This window comes from Oncorhynchus kisutch, linkage group LG9 (assembly GCF_002021735.2).
Source record: "Oncorhynchus kisutch isolate 150728-3 linkage group LG9, Okis_V2, whole genome shotgun sequence".
In the NCBI taxonomy this organism is placed as follows: Eukaryota; Metazoa; Chordata; class Actinopteri; order Salmoniformes; family Salmonidae; genus Oncorhynchus; species Oncorhynchus kisutch.
Window position 1 is genome coordinate 39,247,014 of NC_034182.2, and position 18,836 is coordinate 39,265,849.

Sequence of the window (18,836 nt, forward strand, 5' to 3'; positions counted from 1 at the left end):
ATCCAGCCTTAACTGTGAAATGTAGTAGGGAGTTGTAGTTTCTCTAGAGATAAATCAGAATCCAGCCTTAACTGTGAAATGTTAGTAGGGAGTTGGTAGTTTCTCTAGAGATAAATCAGATCCAGCCTAAACTGTGAAATGTACGTAGGGAGTTGTAGTGTTTCTCTAGCGATCAATCAGATCCAGCCTAAACTGTGAAATGTAGTAGGGAGTTGTAGTTTCTCTAGAGATAAATCAGATCCAGCTCCTAACTGTGAATGTAGTAGGAGGTTGTAGTTTCTCTAGAGAAATATCAGATCCAGCCTCTAAACTGTGAAATGTAGTAGGGAGTTGCTAGTTTCTCAAGAGATGAATCAGATCCAGCCTAAACTGTGAATGTCGTAGGGAGTTGTAGTTTCTCTAGGGATACATCAGATCCAGCCTAAACTGTGAAATGTAGTAGGGAGTTGTAGTTTCTCAAGAGATGCATCAGATCCAGCCTAAACTGTGAAATGTAGAAGGGAGTTGTAGTTTCCAACAGGCCAATGTTCTATATAGCTTAGTGCAAGAAACACGATGCACGATCGTGAGGGGATATAGAGAGCGGGGATATAGAGAGCGGGGATATAGAGAGCAGCTGTTGTTTTGCCAGGTATCTCTACCAAGATCTAAGTGATTGATAGTTGGTATTCAGCAGTCATAGTAGTATGTCTTATTTACTTTGAATAACTACTAAAATAGTGATTTTGCGAGACAGCAGCTCTATAGAAATGAGATGACTTGGAATGAAATAATAAAGTCATCAATAAAACAAAACACTGAAATATTTTACTAAAGTAAATTAATGTGAATAATGGCAACAGGCAACTAACTACACAGAAACAAGATCCCTAAAACACAGTGGTGAAATGGCTGCCTAAATATGATCACCAATCAGAGACGAAAAACAACTGCCTCTGATTGGGAACAATACCAGGCCAACATAGAATTCTACACACTAGATCACACACCCTAGTCACACCCCCGACCTAACCAAAATAGAGAATAACAGGCTCTCTATGGTCAGGGCGTGACATCAGCACTACGAGGAGGACATACAGGAGGACATACAGGAGAACATACAGTCACACGCAATATCTGACAGCACCGGACCAAGTTTGACAAAACTTGGGTGAAATGATGCGTCTTGCCAGAGAGATCCGGAATTTACAAAATAACACTGATTGGTCGAAAGCAGAAACTATAGTAATGTACTGAAATGTATTTGTCACACGCAATATCTCAACTGGCCCAAGGAGGGCGTGGCATCATTCCTGACATGTTTACTGTTGCCTTTTATCTTCTGTATCATCCCATTCCTATACCACTGTATCATCCCATACCACTGTATCATCCCATTCCTATACCACTGTATCATCCCATTCCTATACCACTGTATCATACCATTCCTATACCACTATATCATCCCATTCCTATACCACTGTATCATCCCATTCCCATACCACTGTATCAACCCATACGACTGTATCATCCCATTCCCATACCACTGTATCCTCCCATTCCCATTCCACTGTATCATCCCATTCCCATACCACTGTATCATTCCATATGACTGTATCATTCCATTCCTATACCACTGTATCATCCCATTTTACTGTAGCATCACATTTCCATACCACTGTATCATCCCATTCCATACCACTGTACCATCCCATTCCCATACCACTGTATCATCCCATTCCCATACCACTGTATCATCCCATTCCTATACCACTGTATCATCCCATTTCCATACCACTGTATCATCCCATACCACTGTATCCTCCCATTCCCATTCCACTGTATCATCCCATTCCCATACCACTGTATCATCCCATATGACTGTATCATTCCATTCCTATACCACTGTATCATCCCATTCTACTATATCATCACATTTCCATACCACTGTATCTTCCCATTCCCATACCACTGTACCATCCCATTCCCATACCACTGTATCATCCCATTCCCATACCACTGTATCATCCCATTCCCATACCACTGTATCATCCCATTCCTATACCACTGTATCATCCCATTCCCATACCACTGTATCATCCCATACCACTGTATCATCCCATACCCATACCACTGTATCATCCCATACCATTGTATCATCCCATACCACTGTATCATCCCATTCCCATACCACTCTATCATCCCATTCCTGTACCACAATGTCATCCCATCCCATACCACTGTATCATCCCATACCACTGTATCATCCCATCCCCATACCACGGTATCATCCCATACCACTGTATCATTCCACACCACTGTATCATCCCATTCCCATACCACTGTATAATTCCATTCCCATACCACCGTATCATTCCATACCACGGAATCATCCTATTCCTATACCACTGTATCATCCCATTCCCATACCACTATATCACCCCATTCCTATATCACTGTATCATCCCATTCCTATACCACTGTATCATCCCATTCCCATACCACTGTATCATCCCATAGCACTGTATCATCCCATAGCACTGTATCATCCCATTCCCATACCACTGTATCATCCCATTTCATTGTATCATCCCAATCCTATACCACTGTACCATTACATTCCCATTCCACTGTATCATCCCTTTCCACTGTATCATCCCATTCCACTGTATCATCCCATTCCTATACCACTGTATCATCCCATTCCCATACCACTGTATCATCCCATTCCTATACCACTGTATCATCCCATTCCCATACCACTGTATCATCCCATTCCTATACCACTGTATCATCCCATTCTACTGTATAATCCCATTTCCATACCACTGTATCATCCCATTCCCATAACACTGTATCATCCTATTCTCATACCACTCTATCATCCCATTCCTATACCACTGTATCATCCCATTCTACTCTATCATCCCATTCCCATACCACTGTATCATCCCATTCCTATACCACTGTATCATCCCACTCCCATACCACTGTATCATCCCATTCCTATACCACTGTATCATCCCATACCACTGTATCATCCCATTCCCATACCACTATATCATCCCATTCCTATACCACTGTATCATCCCATTCCTATACCACTGTATCATCCCATACCCATACCACTGTATCATCCCATTCCCATACCACTGTATCATCCCATTCTACGGTATCATTCCATTCCCATAGCACTGTATCATCCCATTATAATGTATAATCCCATTCTACTGTATCATCCCAATTCCATACCACTGTATCATCCCATTCCTATACCACTGTATCATCCCATTCCACTGTATCATCCCATTCCCATACCACTATATCATCCCATTCCCATACCACTGTATCATCCCATTCCCATACCACTGTATCATCCCATACCACTGTATCATCCCATTTCATTGTATCATCCCAATCCTATACCACTGTACCATTTCATTCCCATCCCACTGTATCATCCCATTCCACTGTATCATCCCTTTCCACTGTATCATCCCATTCCACTGTATCATCCCCTTCCACTGTATCATCCCCTTCCCATACCACTGTATCATCCCCTTCCTGCATCATCCCAATCCCATACCACTGTATCATCCCCTTCCTATACCAATGGCTAGACCCTTTCTGTAATTACTACAACCACTGGATGGTCCAGTGTGTGTGTGTGTGTGTGTGTGTGTGTGTGTGTGTGTGTGTGTGTGTGTGTGTGTGTGTGTGCGCGCACGCGCGTGTGTGTGTGTGTTTGTGTGTGCGTGCGCATGTGTGTGTGTGTAAGGGTCTAAGCGAGTCCATTGACAGCTCCATCTCTAGGTTACGGGGTCTACAGAGACCTTGTGGAGATCACTGTAATATGAGACACTAACGGAGAACATTGGAACATGAAAAAAAGGAGAGAAGAGGAGAGAAAGAGAGAGAGAAAGAGACAGAGAGAGAAATAGAGACGTAGGGAAAATACAGACACACACAACCCACGATGGCAAGTCATGTTAAGTGTATGATTGTTCTCTGAAAGACGGGTCCCTATCACAGCTGTGTTGAGCCCTTTTAAATAGGGAGGATGAGAGACAGAGAGACAGAGAGAGACAGAGAGAGAGAGAGATGGAGAAAGACAGGAGAGAGAAGGAGAGAGACAGAGAGATGAACAGAGACAGAGAAAGACGGGGAGAGAGAGAGAGAGAGAGAGAGAGAGAGATGGAGAAAGACAGATAGAGATGGAGAGACACAGGGAGAGATGAACAGAGACAGGGACATATGGAGAGAGAAAGAGGGAGACTGAGAAAGACAGAGAGAGTGAGATGGAGAAAGAGTATGGCTCTTAATATGGCTCTCCTCTCCTCTCCCTCACACTTTCTCTCCTACCACCCTCTTCTACCACTCTTTGAAAAGCACATTCGCAGTTTTTAAAAGCACCAAGGCCAACACACTTGCACGCAAACACACACACACACACACACACACACACACACACACACACACACACACACACACACACACACACACACACACACACACTCACACACACACACACACACACACATACACACACAAACACACACACACACACACAGAGTAAAGCCGACCGAGAACCAACTGAAGCATTTCTGTTGTGGTTCCTAATCCACTTTTCCATTTAATGAGAATCTCTCGTTCTCTCCCGCTACCTCTCATTCCCTCGATCCTTCTCTTTTTCGCAAAACAATAAGCGAGGAATGATCTGTGTAAACGCTGACGCAGGTGTAAACTCAGCCTTTTAGAGGCTCAGTGCTGGGGAGTTCTTAAACACACTTTGTGTTGGTGATGGTGGGGCCAAAATAACTCACGTTCTACAGCGTAACAAACACATTATAAACTAACTATGGAGAGAGGGGTTATAACTAAACCATCTAACTACACATAGAGACTAACTATGGAGAGAGTGGTTATAACTAAACCATGTTATAATACATAGATACTAACTATGGAGAGAGGGGTTATAACTAAACCATCTAACTACACATATAGACTACCTATGGAGAGAGTGGTTATAACTAAACCATGTTATAATACATGGAGACTAACTATTTGTTAGAGTGGTTATAACTAAACCATCTAACTATACATAGAGACTAACTATGGAGAGAGGGGTTATAACTAAACCATCTAACTACACATAGAGACTAACTATAGAGAGAGTGGTTATAACTAAACCACCTAACTACACATAGAGACAAACTATTTGTTAGAGTGGTTATAACTAAACCATGTTATAATACATGGAGACTAACTATGGAGAGAGGGGTTAACTAAACCATCTAACTAAACATAGAGACTAACTATGGAGAGAGTGGTTATAACTGAACCATCTAACTACACATAGAGACGAACTATTTGTTAGAGTGGTTATAACTAAACCATCTAACTATACGTAGAGACTAACTATGGAGAGAGAGGTTATAACTAAACCATCTAACTACACATAGACACTAACTATGGAGAGAGGGGTTATAACTAAACCATGTTAAAATACATAGAGACTAACTATGGAGAGAGTGGTTATAACTAAACCATCTAACTACACATAGAGACTAACTATGGAGAGAGTGTCACGAATCCCGTTTCCTGAGTCAGTTTGGAGAGTTGGATTCCTCGGCGTCAGATCCTTGACGATGACCTGCTTCGTGACTTTTACCGCCTCCACACTGGCGCTCCGGGTAGTCCACCCGGTGGCGTTCGTCGGAGGGGGGGGTACTGTCACGAATCCCGTTTCCTGAGTCTGTTTTTTGCCTGTGTTCTGTCCTGGAGTGTTTTTTTCCGGCGTCCTGGAACGCACCCTGTCTGGTTGCCGGGCAATGTAGCCAGTTGGGAGTTCTGATTACCCGCACCTGTATCCCATCAGCTATCTGCACACCTGGTCCTGATCATCATCTCTCCTCTTCATAAGCCCGGACCTGACATCCATTCCCTGCCGGATCGTTAGCCATGAACAGTATGTTGTGCCAGAGTATCAGCCTCAAGTTGGATAGAATTTGTTTAGTTGTTTTTTTTAACGTATTGCTTGTCTTAATCTTACCTCCGTTTGTTTTGTCTTCAGTTACTCACCCGGATCATTTACCCCATTCCCGCCTGGTCGTCGGAGGATTCCGCTGCCCCATTGGATCCACCTATTTACTCCCATCAACTCACCACCGCTGCCCGCTACGCCACCTGGATATATCTACCCATTCTCATTCACTTGTAAATAAATACTCACCTTCTTCCTACTCTCCTTGTCCTGGTCTGCTTCTGGGTTCGATTTTGAAAGAACGTGACAGAGAGGGGATATAACTACAACAATCTAACTATACGTAGAGACTAACTATGGAGAGAGGGGTTATAACTAAACCATGTTAAAATACACAGAGACTAACTATGGAGAGAGTGGTTATAACTAAACCATCTAACTATACATAGAGACTAACTATGGAGAGAGGGGTTATAACTAAACCATGTTAAAATACATAGAGACTAACTATTTGTTAGAGTGGTTATAACTAAACCATGTTATAATACATGGAGACTAACTATGGAGAGAGTGGTTATAACTAAACCATCTAACTATACATAGAGACAAACTATTTGTAACGGCGTTCTTGGTTCGTTGAAAGAGAGTCGGACCGAAATAAAGCGTGGTGGTTACTCATGTCTTTAATGAAAAAAGTGAAGGTACATGAAATAACGATAAATACCAAAAAACGGAACGTGAAACCTAATACAGCCTATCTGGTGAACACTACACAGAGACAGGAACAATCACCCACGAAAGACAAAGCGAAACTCAGGCTACCTAAATACGGTTCCCAATCAGAGGCAACGAGAATCACCTGACTGCTGATTAAGAACCGCCTCAGGCAGCCAAGCCTATACAACACCCCTAATCAGCCCAAATACTCCAAACCCCAATACGAAATACAATAACATAAACCCCTGTCACACCCTGGCCTGACCAAATATATAACGAAAACACAAAACACAATGACCAAGGCGTGACACTATTTGTTAGAGTGGTTATAACTAAACCATCTAACTACACATAGAGACTAACTATGGAGAGAGTGGTTATAACTAGACCATCTAACTACACATAGAGACAAACTATTTGTAACGGCGTTCTTCGTTCGTTGAAAGAGAGTCGGACCGAAATGCAACGTGGTGGTTACTCATGTCTTTAATGAAAAAAGTGACGGTACATGAACACTACACTACACAGAGACTATGGAGAGAGGGGTTATAACTAAACCATCTAACTATACATAGAGACTAACTATGGAGAGAGAGGTTATAACTAAAACATCTAACTATACATGGAGACTAACTATGGAGAGACGGGTTATAACTAAACCATCTAACTATACATAGAGACTAACTATGGAGAGAGGGGTTATAACTAAACCACCTAACTATACATAGAGACTAACTATGGAGAGAGTGGTTATAACTAAACCATGTTAAAATACATAGAGACTAACTATGGAGAGAGTGGTTATAACTAAACCATGTTAAAATACATAGAGACTAACTATGGAGAGAGTGGTTATAACTAAACCATGTTAAAATACATAGAGACTAACTATGGAGAGAGTGGTTATAACTAAACCATGTTATAATACATAGAGACTAACTATGGAGAGAGGGGTTATAACTAAACCATGTTATAATACATAGAGACTAACTATGGAGAGAGTGGTTATAACTAAACCATGTTATAATACATAGAGACTAACTATGGAGAGAGGGGTTATAACTAAACCATCTAACTACACATAGAGACTAACTATGGAGAGAGTGGTTATAACTAAACCATGTTATAATACATAGAGACTAACTATGGAGAGAGGGGTTATAACTAAACCATCTAACTACACATAGAGACTAACTATGGAGAGAGGGGTTATAACTAAACCATGTTATAATACATAGAGACTAACTATGGAGAGAGGGGTTATAACTAAACCATCTAACTACACATAGAGACTAACTATGGAGAGAGGGGTTATAACTAAACCATGTTATAATACATGGAGACTAACTATGGAGAGAGGGGTTATAACTAGACCATCTAACTACACATAGAGACTAACTATGGAGAGAGGGGTTATAACTAAACCATCTAACTATACATAGAGACTAACTATGGAGAGAGGGGTTATAACTAAACCATGTTATAATACATGTAGACTAACTATAGAGAGAGTGGTTATAACTAAGCCATCTAACTACACATAGAGACTAACTATGGAGAGAGTGGTTATAACTAAACCATCTAACTACACATAGAGACGGCACACGTGAAGCCCATTTCTTTCGTCAGTTAGATTGGTTTACATCTTAGTGTCAAGTACAGGAACGCTGAAGAGGCTTCTGGGAAAAATTACTAAACTAGAAACATGAATCCAGTTCCACCCAGTTTCACCCAGGTTCACCCAGTTTCACCCAGGTTCACCCAGTTTCACCCAGTTTCACCCAGTTTCTATCTATTCAGACAGGGTCCAGCCAGTTCCCACATGACTATACCAGTTCAGTGTCTACCTGATTGAGCTGCTCCTGGTCGTGAAGGCTTCCCAGGACCCTCCGGTACTTCCTCTCTCTGTACTTCCTGCGGTGGAAAGTGGCCCGTTGCTCGGGCGACGCCCCCATGTATAGCTCTTCCTCCAGGGGCAGGCTGGCCGCCCAGAAGCTGTTGGCGTTCTCATTTCCCACCTCCAGAAAGAGCTGCGATGTCAGAGGGCAGAGGTCAGAGGTCTAATGAACTATTATAATGGCGAAGCATCAACTGTACTCTCCGTAACCGTCAGAGAACAATCATGTAACATTTGATTAACATTAAACCTTTATTTTAAAACTAAAAGTGTTATAATAATAACCTACTGTAGTCACTGAACGTCTGTAGTGTAGAAGCATAATCCCACATCCTATTACTGTAGCCAAACTAAAAGTGTTATAATAATAACCTACTGTAGTCACTGAACGTCTGTAGTGTAGAAGCATAATCCCACATCCTATTACTGTAGCCAAACTAAAAGTGTTATAATAATAACCTACTGTAGTCACTGAACGTCTGTAGTGTAGAAGCATAATCCCACATCCTATTACTGTAGCCAAACTAAAAGTGTTATAATAATAACCTACTGTAGTCACTGAACGTCTGTAGTGTAGAAGCATAATCCCACATCCTATTACTGTAGCCAACTAAAAGTGTTATAATAATAACCTACTGTAGTCACTGAACGTCTGTAGTGTAGAAGCATAATCCCACATCCTATTACTGTAGCCAAACTAAAAGTGTTATAATAATAACCTACTGTAGTCACTGAACGTCTGTAGTGTAGAAGCATAATCCCACATCCTATTACTGTAGCCAAACTAAAAGTGTTATAATAATAACCTACTGTAGTCACTGAACGTCTGTAGTGTAGAAGCATAATCCCACATCCTATTACTGTAGCCAAACTAAAAGTGTTATAATAATAACCTACTGTAGTCACTGAACGTCTGTAGTGTAGAAGCATAATCCCACATCCTATTACTGTAGCCAAACTAAAAGTGTTATAATAATAACCTACTGTAGTCACTGAACGTCTGTAGTGTAGAAGCATAATCCCACATCCTATTACTGTAGCCAAACTAAAAGTGTTATAATAATAACCTACTGTAGTCACTGAACGTCTGTAGTGAAGAAGCATAATCCCACATCCTATTACTGTAGTCAAACTAAAAGTATGTGGTAAAATAGCCCATTCTTTCTGAAACGCCTTCTCCAGATTCCACAACTTCCACAGGAAGAACCTCAACACATTCCTTGTGATCTGGAGCACACATCAAACATCTCCGTACCTCCACCAGCTCGTTGCTCCAGATACTGCTGTCTAACTTCAGGCTCCTAACTTTAGAGAGGCTAGGGCCCAGGAACCGGTGCTGACCTGGGGGGGGGAGAGAAACACACACGCACACACACACACACACGCACACACACGCACACACACGCACGCGCACGCACGCACACACACACACACACACACACACACACACACACACACACACACACACACACACACACACACACACACACACACACACACACACACACACACACACACACACACACCCGGTTCAGTGACAGACAAGGCAGCAGATATCATAGAGGCATGGCTGGCAGCGTTTCACTGCTCTAATACTCTCTAGTTGAAGACTTCTTTGCAGCGTTCAACACAGCTAATTGGAAATGAAAGCAGAGAAAGAGAGAGAGGAGAGGCCATTAATTGCTAATGATTCATGAGTAATTCATTGTGTTTGTTGGTCGGTGTTTATTTGGGTGAACTGAAGGGTTAGGGTTGTTTATGCGTTTTAAGATGGATGGATAAATAAAACATGCTGGAGGAGAACAAGAAGAGATTGATATGCATGTGGATCAGAGACTCTCATGTGATTAGTGTGTTAGTGTGAAAGGCATCATTATCTATCAGATAGCTGATAGACTATAGACACGGGCTGGACAAAGGGGCCATGGACAATGATACACTTACCATGAGAGGGGACTCAATTATGAGAGTGACTGAGTGAGTGAGTGAGTGAGTGAGTGAGTGAGTGAGTGAGTGAGTAAGTGAGTGAGTGAGTGGCTTAGTGAGTGGCTGAGTGAGTGGCTGAGTGAGCCAGTGGGCAAGTGAGCGAGTGAGTGAGTGAGCGAGCGGGCGAGTGGGTGAGTGAGTGGGCGAGTGAGTGGCTGAGTGAGCGAGTGGGGGGTGAGCGAGTGGGCGAGTGAGTGGGTGAGTGAGTGGGTGAGTGAGCGGGTGAGTGAGTGAGTGAGTGAGCGGGCGAGTGAGTGGGAGAGTGAGTGAGAGAGAAAGAGTGTAAGAAAGAAAGAAAGAGAGAGAGAGAGAGAGAGAGAGAGAGATAATCAAAGCTATGTTTGAGACTTAGTGATAAACTATGGGTGGCTTGTGATAAAAGCATCTGTTAAATTACCATATCATTATTATCGTGATTGTTAATGGGAATGTTGAATAAAAGTCCTGATGTTTTACGTAAGTAGTTCGTAGGATTCAGAAGTGTGTCTGCGTTGTACAACGACTCACTCTGTCTCAATACAATAGATCAAATATGAGTCTCTAAATTTTTTCCGTACTCTTTGTAACGAGCTGAAACGCCTTCACCCAAAACTAACAACAAGATACGTCCCGCTTCCTCAGAATTCTAAACCCAGTTACCAAAATGTCCTATTAAAAAAAGTCTTAACTGACTGCTGTTATGAGCAACGTCCTCACTTTGTGGCATTTCACAAAGGAACACTTCCTCCGCTTCAATCGGCCCGAAACAGGAGATGCATGTGTGGTTGCCACGGATATGGTTGCCGGGTTATTTGATGTAAAGGGTTGAATACTATTATTATAACATGTGTCATTCAGCGCAGTTGTCGTGTTTGACAGTGAGAAGAGAGAGAGGGGACAGGTATCAGAAACATTTAATACATGTAAAATCAGGCACTCTGGGGAGGTAGAGAGAGAGAGAGAGAGAGAGTGAGAGAGAGAGAGAGAGAGAGAGAGAGAGAGAGAGAGAGAGAGAGAGAGAGAGAGAGAGAGAGAGAGAGAGAGAGAGAGAGAGAGAGAGAGGAGAGAGAGAGAGAGAGAGAGAGAGAGAGAGAGAGAGAGAGAGAGAGAGAGAGAGAGAGAGAGAGAGAGAGAGAGAGAGAGAGAGAGAGAGAGAGAGATACACACACAGGGGTACAAACATCTACCTGGAGGCGAAAACATTCCCTCCCCAATATGCCCCCCCTAGACACAACTACGACAACATAACCAACAAAAACGGGTCACAACTCCCACTGACACCCCTATCAGATCACAGCAAAATCACACTCTACTTGAACATATCTTTGCTCAATCATGAGGCATCAAAGTCAATGGAACTGAATAATATTAAGAAATGCTAGATGGAAGGAAAGTAGGGTAGAATTAGGCAACAACAAATTCAATCCCTTCAAGACAATTTCCTGGACAAAAGGTTTAAATGTAATAGTGAAGATGTAAACTTGGCAGTAGAAAACCTAAACAGAATATTTCACCGCTTCTCTATCAAATCAAAAGAACGTCAAGCAGACAACCTAAGAAAATGTATAACGCTGACAAATGGTTTGATGAAGAGCAAAAACCTAAGAAAGAAATTGAGAAACCTGTCCAACCAAAAACAGAGGCCCAGAAAACCTGAGTCTACTTCACTACGGTGATTCACTAAAACAATACAGAAATACACGACAGAAAAAGAAGGGACAGCACATCAGAAATCAGCTCGATGTAGATGAAGAATCCATAGAATCTATGACAAAGAATAAACAACAAAAACATATACATGATCAAATACAAATCCTAGTGTCACGCCCTGGTCAAAGTATTTTGTGTTTATCTTTATGTATTGGGTCAGGCCAGGGTGTGGCATGGAGTTTTTGTATTGGGGTGTGTTTTGTCTTGGGGTTTTGGTGTTAGTATTGGGATTGTAGTGTAGTGGGTTATCTAGCAAAGTCTATGGCTGTCTGGAGTGGTTCTCAATTAGAGGCAGGTGTTTATCGTTGTCTCTGATTGGGAACCATATTTAGGCAGCCATATTCTTTGAGTTTGTCATGGGTGATTGTCCTATTTGTCCTGAGTGTCTTGATGTCCTTGTTTGATGTTAGTTGACACAAGTATAGGCTGTTTTCGGGTTTCGTTTCGTTTATTGTTTTTGTAGTGTTCGTGTTTAGTCGTGTTTACGTTTGTTTAAATAAACATGGACACGCTGCAGTTTGGTCCGACTCTCCTTCACCACTAGAAAGCCGTGACACCTAGAATCAACTATTAAAGACGACCAGAACCCACTGGATTCTCCAATTACATTGATTGAACTACAGGACCAAAATCAAACCCTGCTACACAAAAAGGCCTGTGGTGTTGATGGTATCCTGAATGAAATGATTAAATATACAGACCACAAATTCCAACTGGCTATACTTAAACTCTTTAACATCATCCTCAACTCTGGCATCTTCCCCAATATTTGGAACTGAGGACTGATCACCCCAATCCACAAAAGTGGAGACACATTTGTCCTCAATAACTACCGTGGGATATGTGTCAACATCAACCTTGGGTAAATACTCATTAACGGCAGACTGGTACATTTTCTCAGTGAAAACAGTGTACTGAGCAAATGTCAAATTGGCTTCTTACCAAAGTACCGTACAACATACCACGTATTCACCGTGCACACCCTAATTGATAAACAAACAAAACAAAGTCTTCTCATGCTTTGTTGATTTCAAAAAAGCTTTAGACTCAATTTGGCATGAGGGCCTGGTATACAAATTAATGGAAAGGGGTGATTGGGGAATAACATATGACATTATAAAATCCATGTGCACAAACAAGTGCACGGTTAAAATTGGCAAAAAAACACACATTTCTTTCCACAGGGCCGTATCGACAAATTGGTCAGGGCACTAGAACAGTCTGCAGCACCCGGCCTCACCCTACTAGAATATGTCTACTGTCAAATGTCTACTGTTTGCTGCTGATGATCTGATGCTTCTGACCCCAACCAAGGAGAGCCTACAGCAGAACCTAGATCTTCTGCACAGATTCTGTCAGACCTGGACCCTGACAGTAAATCGCAGTAAGACAAAAATAATGGTTTTGAAAAAAGGTCCAGTTCCCAAGAACATGAAAACAAATTGCATCTAGACACCATTGCCCTAGAGCATACCTTGGCCTAAACATCAGCGCCACAGGTAACTTCCACAAAGGGCCTTCTTTGCCATCAAAAGAAACATCAAATTCGACATGCCAATTAGGATCTGGTTAAAAAATACTTGAATCAGTTATAGAACCCATTGCCCTTTATGGTTGTGAGGTCTGGTGTCCGCTCACCAACCAAGAATTCACAAAACGAGACAAAAACCAAATTGAAACGCTGCATGCAGAATTCTGCAAAAAGTATCCTCTGAGTACAACGTTATCCACCAAATAATATATGCAGAGCAGAATTTGGCAGATACCCGCTTATTTTCAAAATCCAGAAATTCTAAAATTCTAAAACCACTGAGAAGGAAGCGATTCCCAAACTGTCCATAACAAAGCCATCACCTACAGTGAAATAAAACTGGAGAAGTGTCCATTAAGCAAGCTGGTCCTGGGACTCTGTTCACAAACACAAACACACCCCACAGAGCCCCAGGACAGCAACACAATTAGACCCAAACAAACAATCAACAAACAATCATGAGAAAACAAATAAAGATAATTACTTGACACATTGGAAAGAATTTCCCAAAAAACAGCGCAAACTAGAATGCTATTTGGCCCTAAACAGAGAGTACACAGTGGCAGAATATCTAACCACTGTGACTAACCCAACATTAAGGAAAGCTTTGACTATGTACAGACTCAGTGAGCTTAGCCTTGCTATTGAGAAAGGCCACCGTAGGCAGACCTCTCCACAAAATGAGGTGGAAATTGAGCTGCACTTCCTAACCTCCTGTCCAACGTATGACCATATTAGAGATACATATTTCCCTCAGATTACACAGATCCACAAAGAATTTGAAAACAAGTCCAATTTTGATAAACTCCCATATCTACTGGGTGAAATACCACATTGTGACATCACAGCAGCAAGATTTGTGACCTTTCGCCCCAAGAAAAGTTCAACCAGTGAAGAACACACACCATAGTAAATACAACCAACATTTATGTTTATTTATTTTCTCTTTCGTACTTTAACTATTTGTACATAATATGACATTTGAAACGTCTTTATTCTTTTGGAACTTTTGGAAGTGTAATGTGTACTGTTCATATTTTATTTCACATTTGTTTATCTATTTCACTAGCTTTGGCAAAATAAACATGTGTTTCCCATGCCAATAAAGCCCTTGCAGTGAAATTGAATTGAATTGAGAGAGAGAGAGAGGAACAATTTGGTTCGAGGACACCATTCTGGACACACCCCTTCCTAACGGGAAGCCAAGGAGAGGTCCCAGTAGCATCACAGACCACGACATCAGAGCAGGGCTACACGTCGCATCAACTGTCTATTCTATCTCTCCCCCTTTCATTCTCCACTCGCTTTAAGAAAAGAAAGACAATCTGGAATAATTTAATCATTAGTCTTATCATTAGAGTTTCTGTCACACCCTGATCTGTTTCACCTGTTCCTGTGATTGTCTTCATCCCCTCCAGGTGTCCCTTGTTTCCCCCAGTGTATTTATCCCTGTGTCTCCTGTCTCTCTGTCCCAGTGTATTTATCCCTGTGTTTCCTGTCTCTCTGTGACAGTGTATTTATCCCTGTTTCCTGTCTCTCTGTGACAGTGTATTTATCCCTGTGTTTCCTGTCTCTCTGTGACAGTGTATTTATCCCTGTGTTTCCTGTCTCTCTGTACCAGTGTATTTATCCCTGTGTTTCCTGTCTCTCTGTGCCAGTGTATTTATCCCTGTGTTTCCTGTCTCTCTGTGCCAGTGTATTTATCCCTGTGTTTCCTGTCTCTCTGTCCCAGTGTATTTATCCCTGTGTTTCCTGTCTCTCTGTGCCAGTGTATTTATCCCTGTGTTTCCTGTCTCTCTGTCCCAGTGTATTTATCCCTGTGTTTCCTGTCTCTCTGTGCCAGTGTATTTATCCCTGTGTTTCCTGTCTCTCTGTGCCAGTGTATTTATCCCTGTGTTTCCTGTCTCTCTGTGCCAGTGTATTTATCCCTGTGTTTCCTGTCTCTCTGTCCCAGTGTATTTATCCCTGTGTTTCCTGTCTCTCTGTGCCAGTGTATTTATCCCTGTGTTTCCTGTCTCTCTGTGACAGTGTATTTATCCCTGTGTTTCCTGTCTCTCTGTGACAGTGTATTTATCCCTGTGTTTCCTGTCTCTCTGTGACAGTGTATTTATCCCTGTGTTTCCTGTCTCTCTGTGACAGTGTATTTATCCCTGTGTTTCCTGTGTTTTTCTCGTTCTCCTGCTTTTTGCATTCTCCTTTTTCTAGTCCTCCCGGTTTTGACCCTTGCCTGTTTCTGGACTTTGTACCCGCCTGCCTGACCATTCTGCCTGCCTTGACCACGAGCCTGTCTGCCACTCTGTACCTGCCTGCCTGACCATTCTGCCTGCCTTGACCACGAGCCTGTCTGCCACTCTGTACCCGCCTGCCTGACCATTCTGCCTGCCTTGACCACGAGCCTGTCTGCCACTCTGTACCCGCCTGCCTGACCATTCTGCCTGCCTTGACCACGAGCCTGTCTGCCACTCTGTACCTCCTGGACTCTGATCTGGTTTTGATCAGACCATTCTCTAGCCTACCCCTTTGGATTATAAAACATTGTAAGACTCCAACCATCTGCCTCCTGTGTCTGCATCTGGGTCTCGCCTTGTGCCTTGATAGTTTCCTCTTCCTCCAGTTCTATAATTAACTTAATTTTGTCTGTAACACCCGAAACCTAATTAAAAGCATTTTTGTCATTGATTTTCCAAACCAGGTTGGGTAATTTAAGGCGAGTGGTGCGTCCGAGGACGACTTCCTCATTTTCACTTTGCCCTACGCAGCTCACCTCCGCCGCATGTGTCGATAATATTAAACATTCCTGTAAATGAAATCATTTAAGGACCCGCTTGAAAATGCTGTGGTGGAAACTTAAGGAATACCAATTACATAGGTTGAATTAAAAACAGGGTATCTGAGACCTCCCCAAGGAGAGAGAATGGGAGAATGAAGAGTTGTGTGTTTGCTATCATACGTGTGTGTGTGTGTGTGTGTGTGTGTGTGTGTGTGTGTGTGTGCATAGTCCTACGTGCCTGTGTGTGTGTTTGTGTACAAAGGTGGTGTCCTCTTAAACAAATCTAAAAGACAAGGTTAAGTCACCAAGACTCCCAATTCATAATGGATTAGTCTAAAATATACTACCACCATCCACTGGGAGATCTAATACATACTACCACCATCCACTGGGAGATCTAATACATACTAACACCATGCACTGGGAGATCTATATCTAATACATACTACCACCATGCACTGGGAGATCTAATACATACTACCACCATGCACTGGGAGATCTAATACATACTACCACCATGCACTGGGAGATCTAATGCATACTACCACCATGCACTGGGAGATCTATCTAATGCATACTAACACCATGCACTGGGAGATCTAATACATACTACCACCATGCACTGGGAGATCTATATCTAATACATACTACCACCATGCACTGGGAGATCTAATACATACTACCACCATGCACTGGGAGATCTAATACATACTACCACCATGCACTGGGAGATCTAATACATACTACCACCATGCACTGGGAGATCTAATACATACTACCACCATGCACTGGGAGATCTAATACATACTACCACCATGCACTGGGAGATCTAATACATACTACCACCATGCACTGGGAGATCTAATACATACTACCACCATGCACTGGGAGATCTATCTAATGCATACTACCACCATGCACTGGGAGATCTAATACATACTACCACCATGCACTGGGAGATCTAATACATACTACCACCATGCACTGGGAGATCTAATACATACTACCACCATGCACTGGGAGATCTAATACATACTACCACCATGCACTGGGAGATCTAATACATACTACCACCATGCACTGGGAGATCTAATACATACTACCACCATGCACTGGGAGATCTAATGCATACTACCACCATGCACTGGGAGATCTAATACATACTACCACCATGCACTGGGAGATCTAATACATACTACCACCATGCACTGGGAGATCTAATACATACTACCACCATGCACTGGGAGATCTAATACATACTACCACCATGCACTGGGAGATCTAATACATACTAACACCATGCACTGGGAGATCTAATACATACTACCACCATGCACTGGGAGATCTAATACATACTACCACCATGCACTGTGAGATCTAATACATACTACCACCATGCACTGGGAGATCTAATACATACTACCACCATGCACTGGGAGATCTAATACATACTACCACCATGCACTGGGAGATCTAATACATACTACCACCATGCACTGTGAGATCTAATACATACTAACACCATGCACTGGGAGATCTAATACATACTACCACCATGCACTGGGAGATCTAATACATACTACCACCATGCACTGGGAGATCTAATACATACTACCACCATGCACTGGGAGATCTAATACATACTACCACCATGCACTGTGAGATCTAATACATACTAACACCATGCACTGGGAGATCTAATACATACTAACACCATGCACTGGGAGATCTAATACATACTACCACCATGCACTGGGAGATCTAATACATACTACCACCATGCACTGGGAGATCTAATACATACTACCACCATGCACTGGGAGATCTATATCTAATACATACTACCACCATGCACTGGGAGATCTAATGCATACTACCACCATGCACTGGGAGATCTAATACATACTACCACCATGCACTGGGAGATCTAATACATACTACCACCATGCACTGGGAGATCTAATACATACTACCACCATCCACTGGGAGATCTAATACATACTACCACCATCCACTGGGAGATCTAATACATACTACCACCATGCACTGGGAGATCTAATACATACTACCACCATGCACTGGGAGATCTAATACATACTACCACCATGCACTGTGAGATCTAATACATACTACCACCATGCACTGGGAGATCTAATACATACTACCACCATGCACTGGGAGATCTAATACATACTACCACCATGCACTGGGAGATCTAATACATACTACCACCATGCACTGGGAGATCTAATACATACTACCACCATGCACTGGGAGATCTAAT

The 18,836-nt window shown here is 42.3% G+C and overlaps 1 protein-coding gene across 1 annotated transcript in view; it reads right to left on the reverse strand.

Moving 5' to 3' along the window:
• Nucleotides 1–18,836, reverse strand: part of arap2 (ArfGAP with RhoGAP domain, ankyrin repeat and PH domain 2) — a 260,125-nt gene that overhangs the window by 103,676 nt on the left and 137,613 nt on the right. The window contains exons 12-13 of the mRNA XM_031831383.1: nucleotides 9,832–9,917; nucleotides 8,512–8,709 (exon numbers count right to left, since the gene is read on the reverse strand). Coding sequence (XP_031687243.1) covers nucleotides 8,512–8,709; nucleotides 9,832–9,917 — 284 coding nt within the window. The remainder of the gene's footprint in view (nucleotides 1–8,511; nucleotides 8,710–9,831; nucleotides 9,918–18,836) is intronic.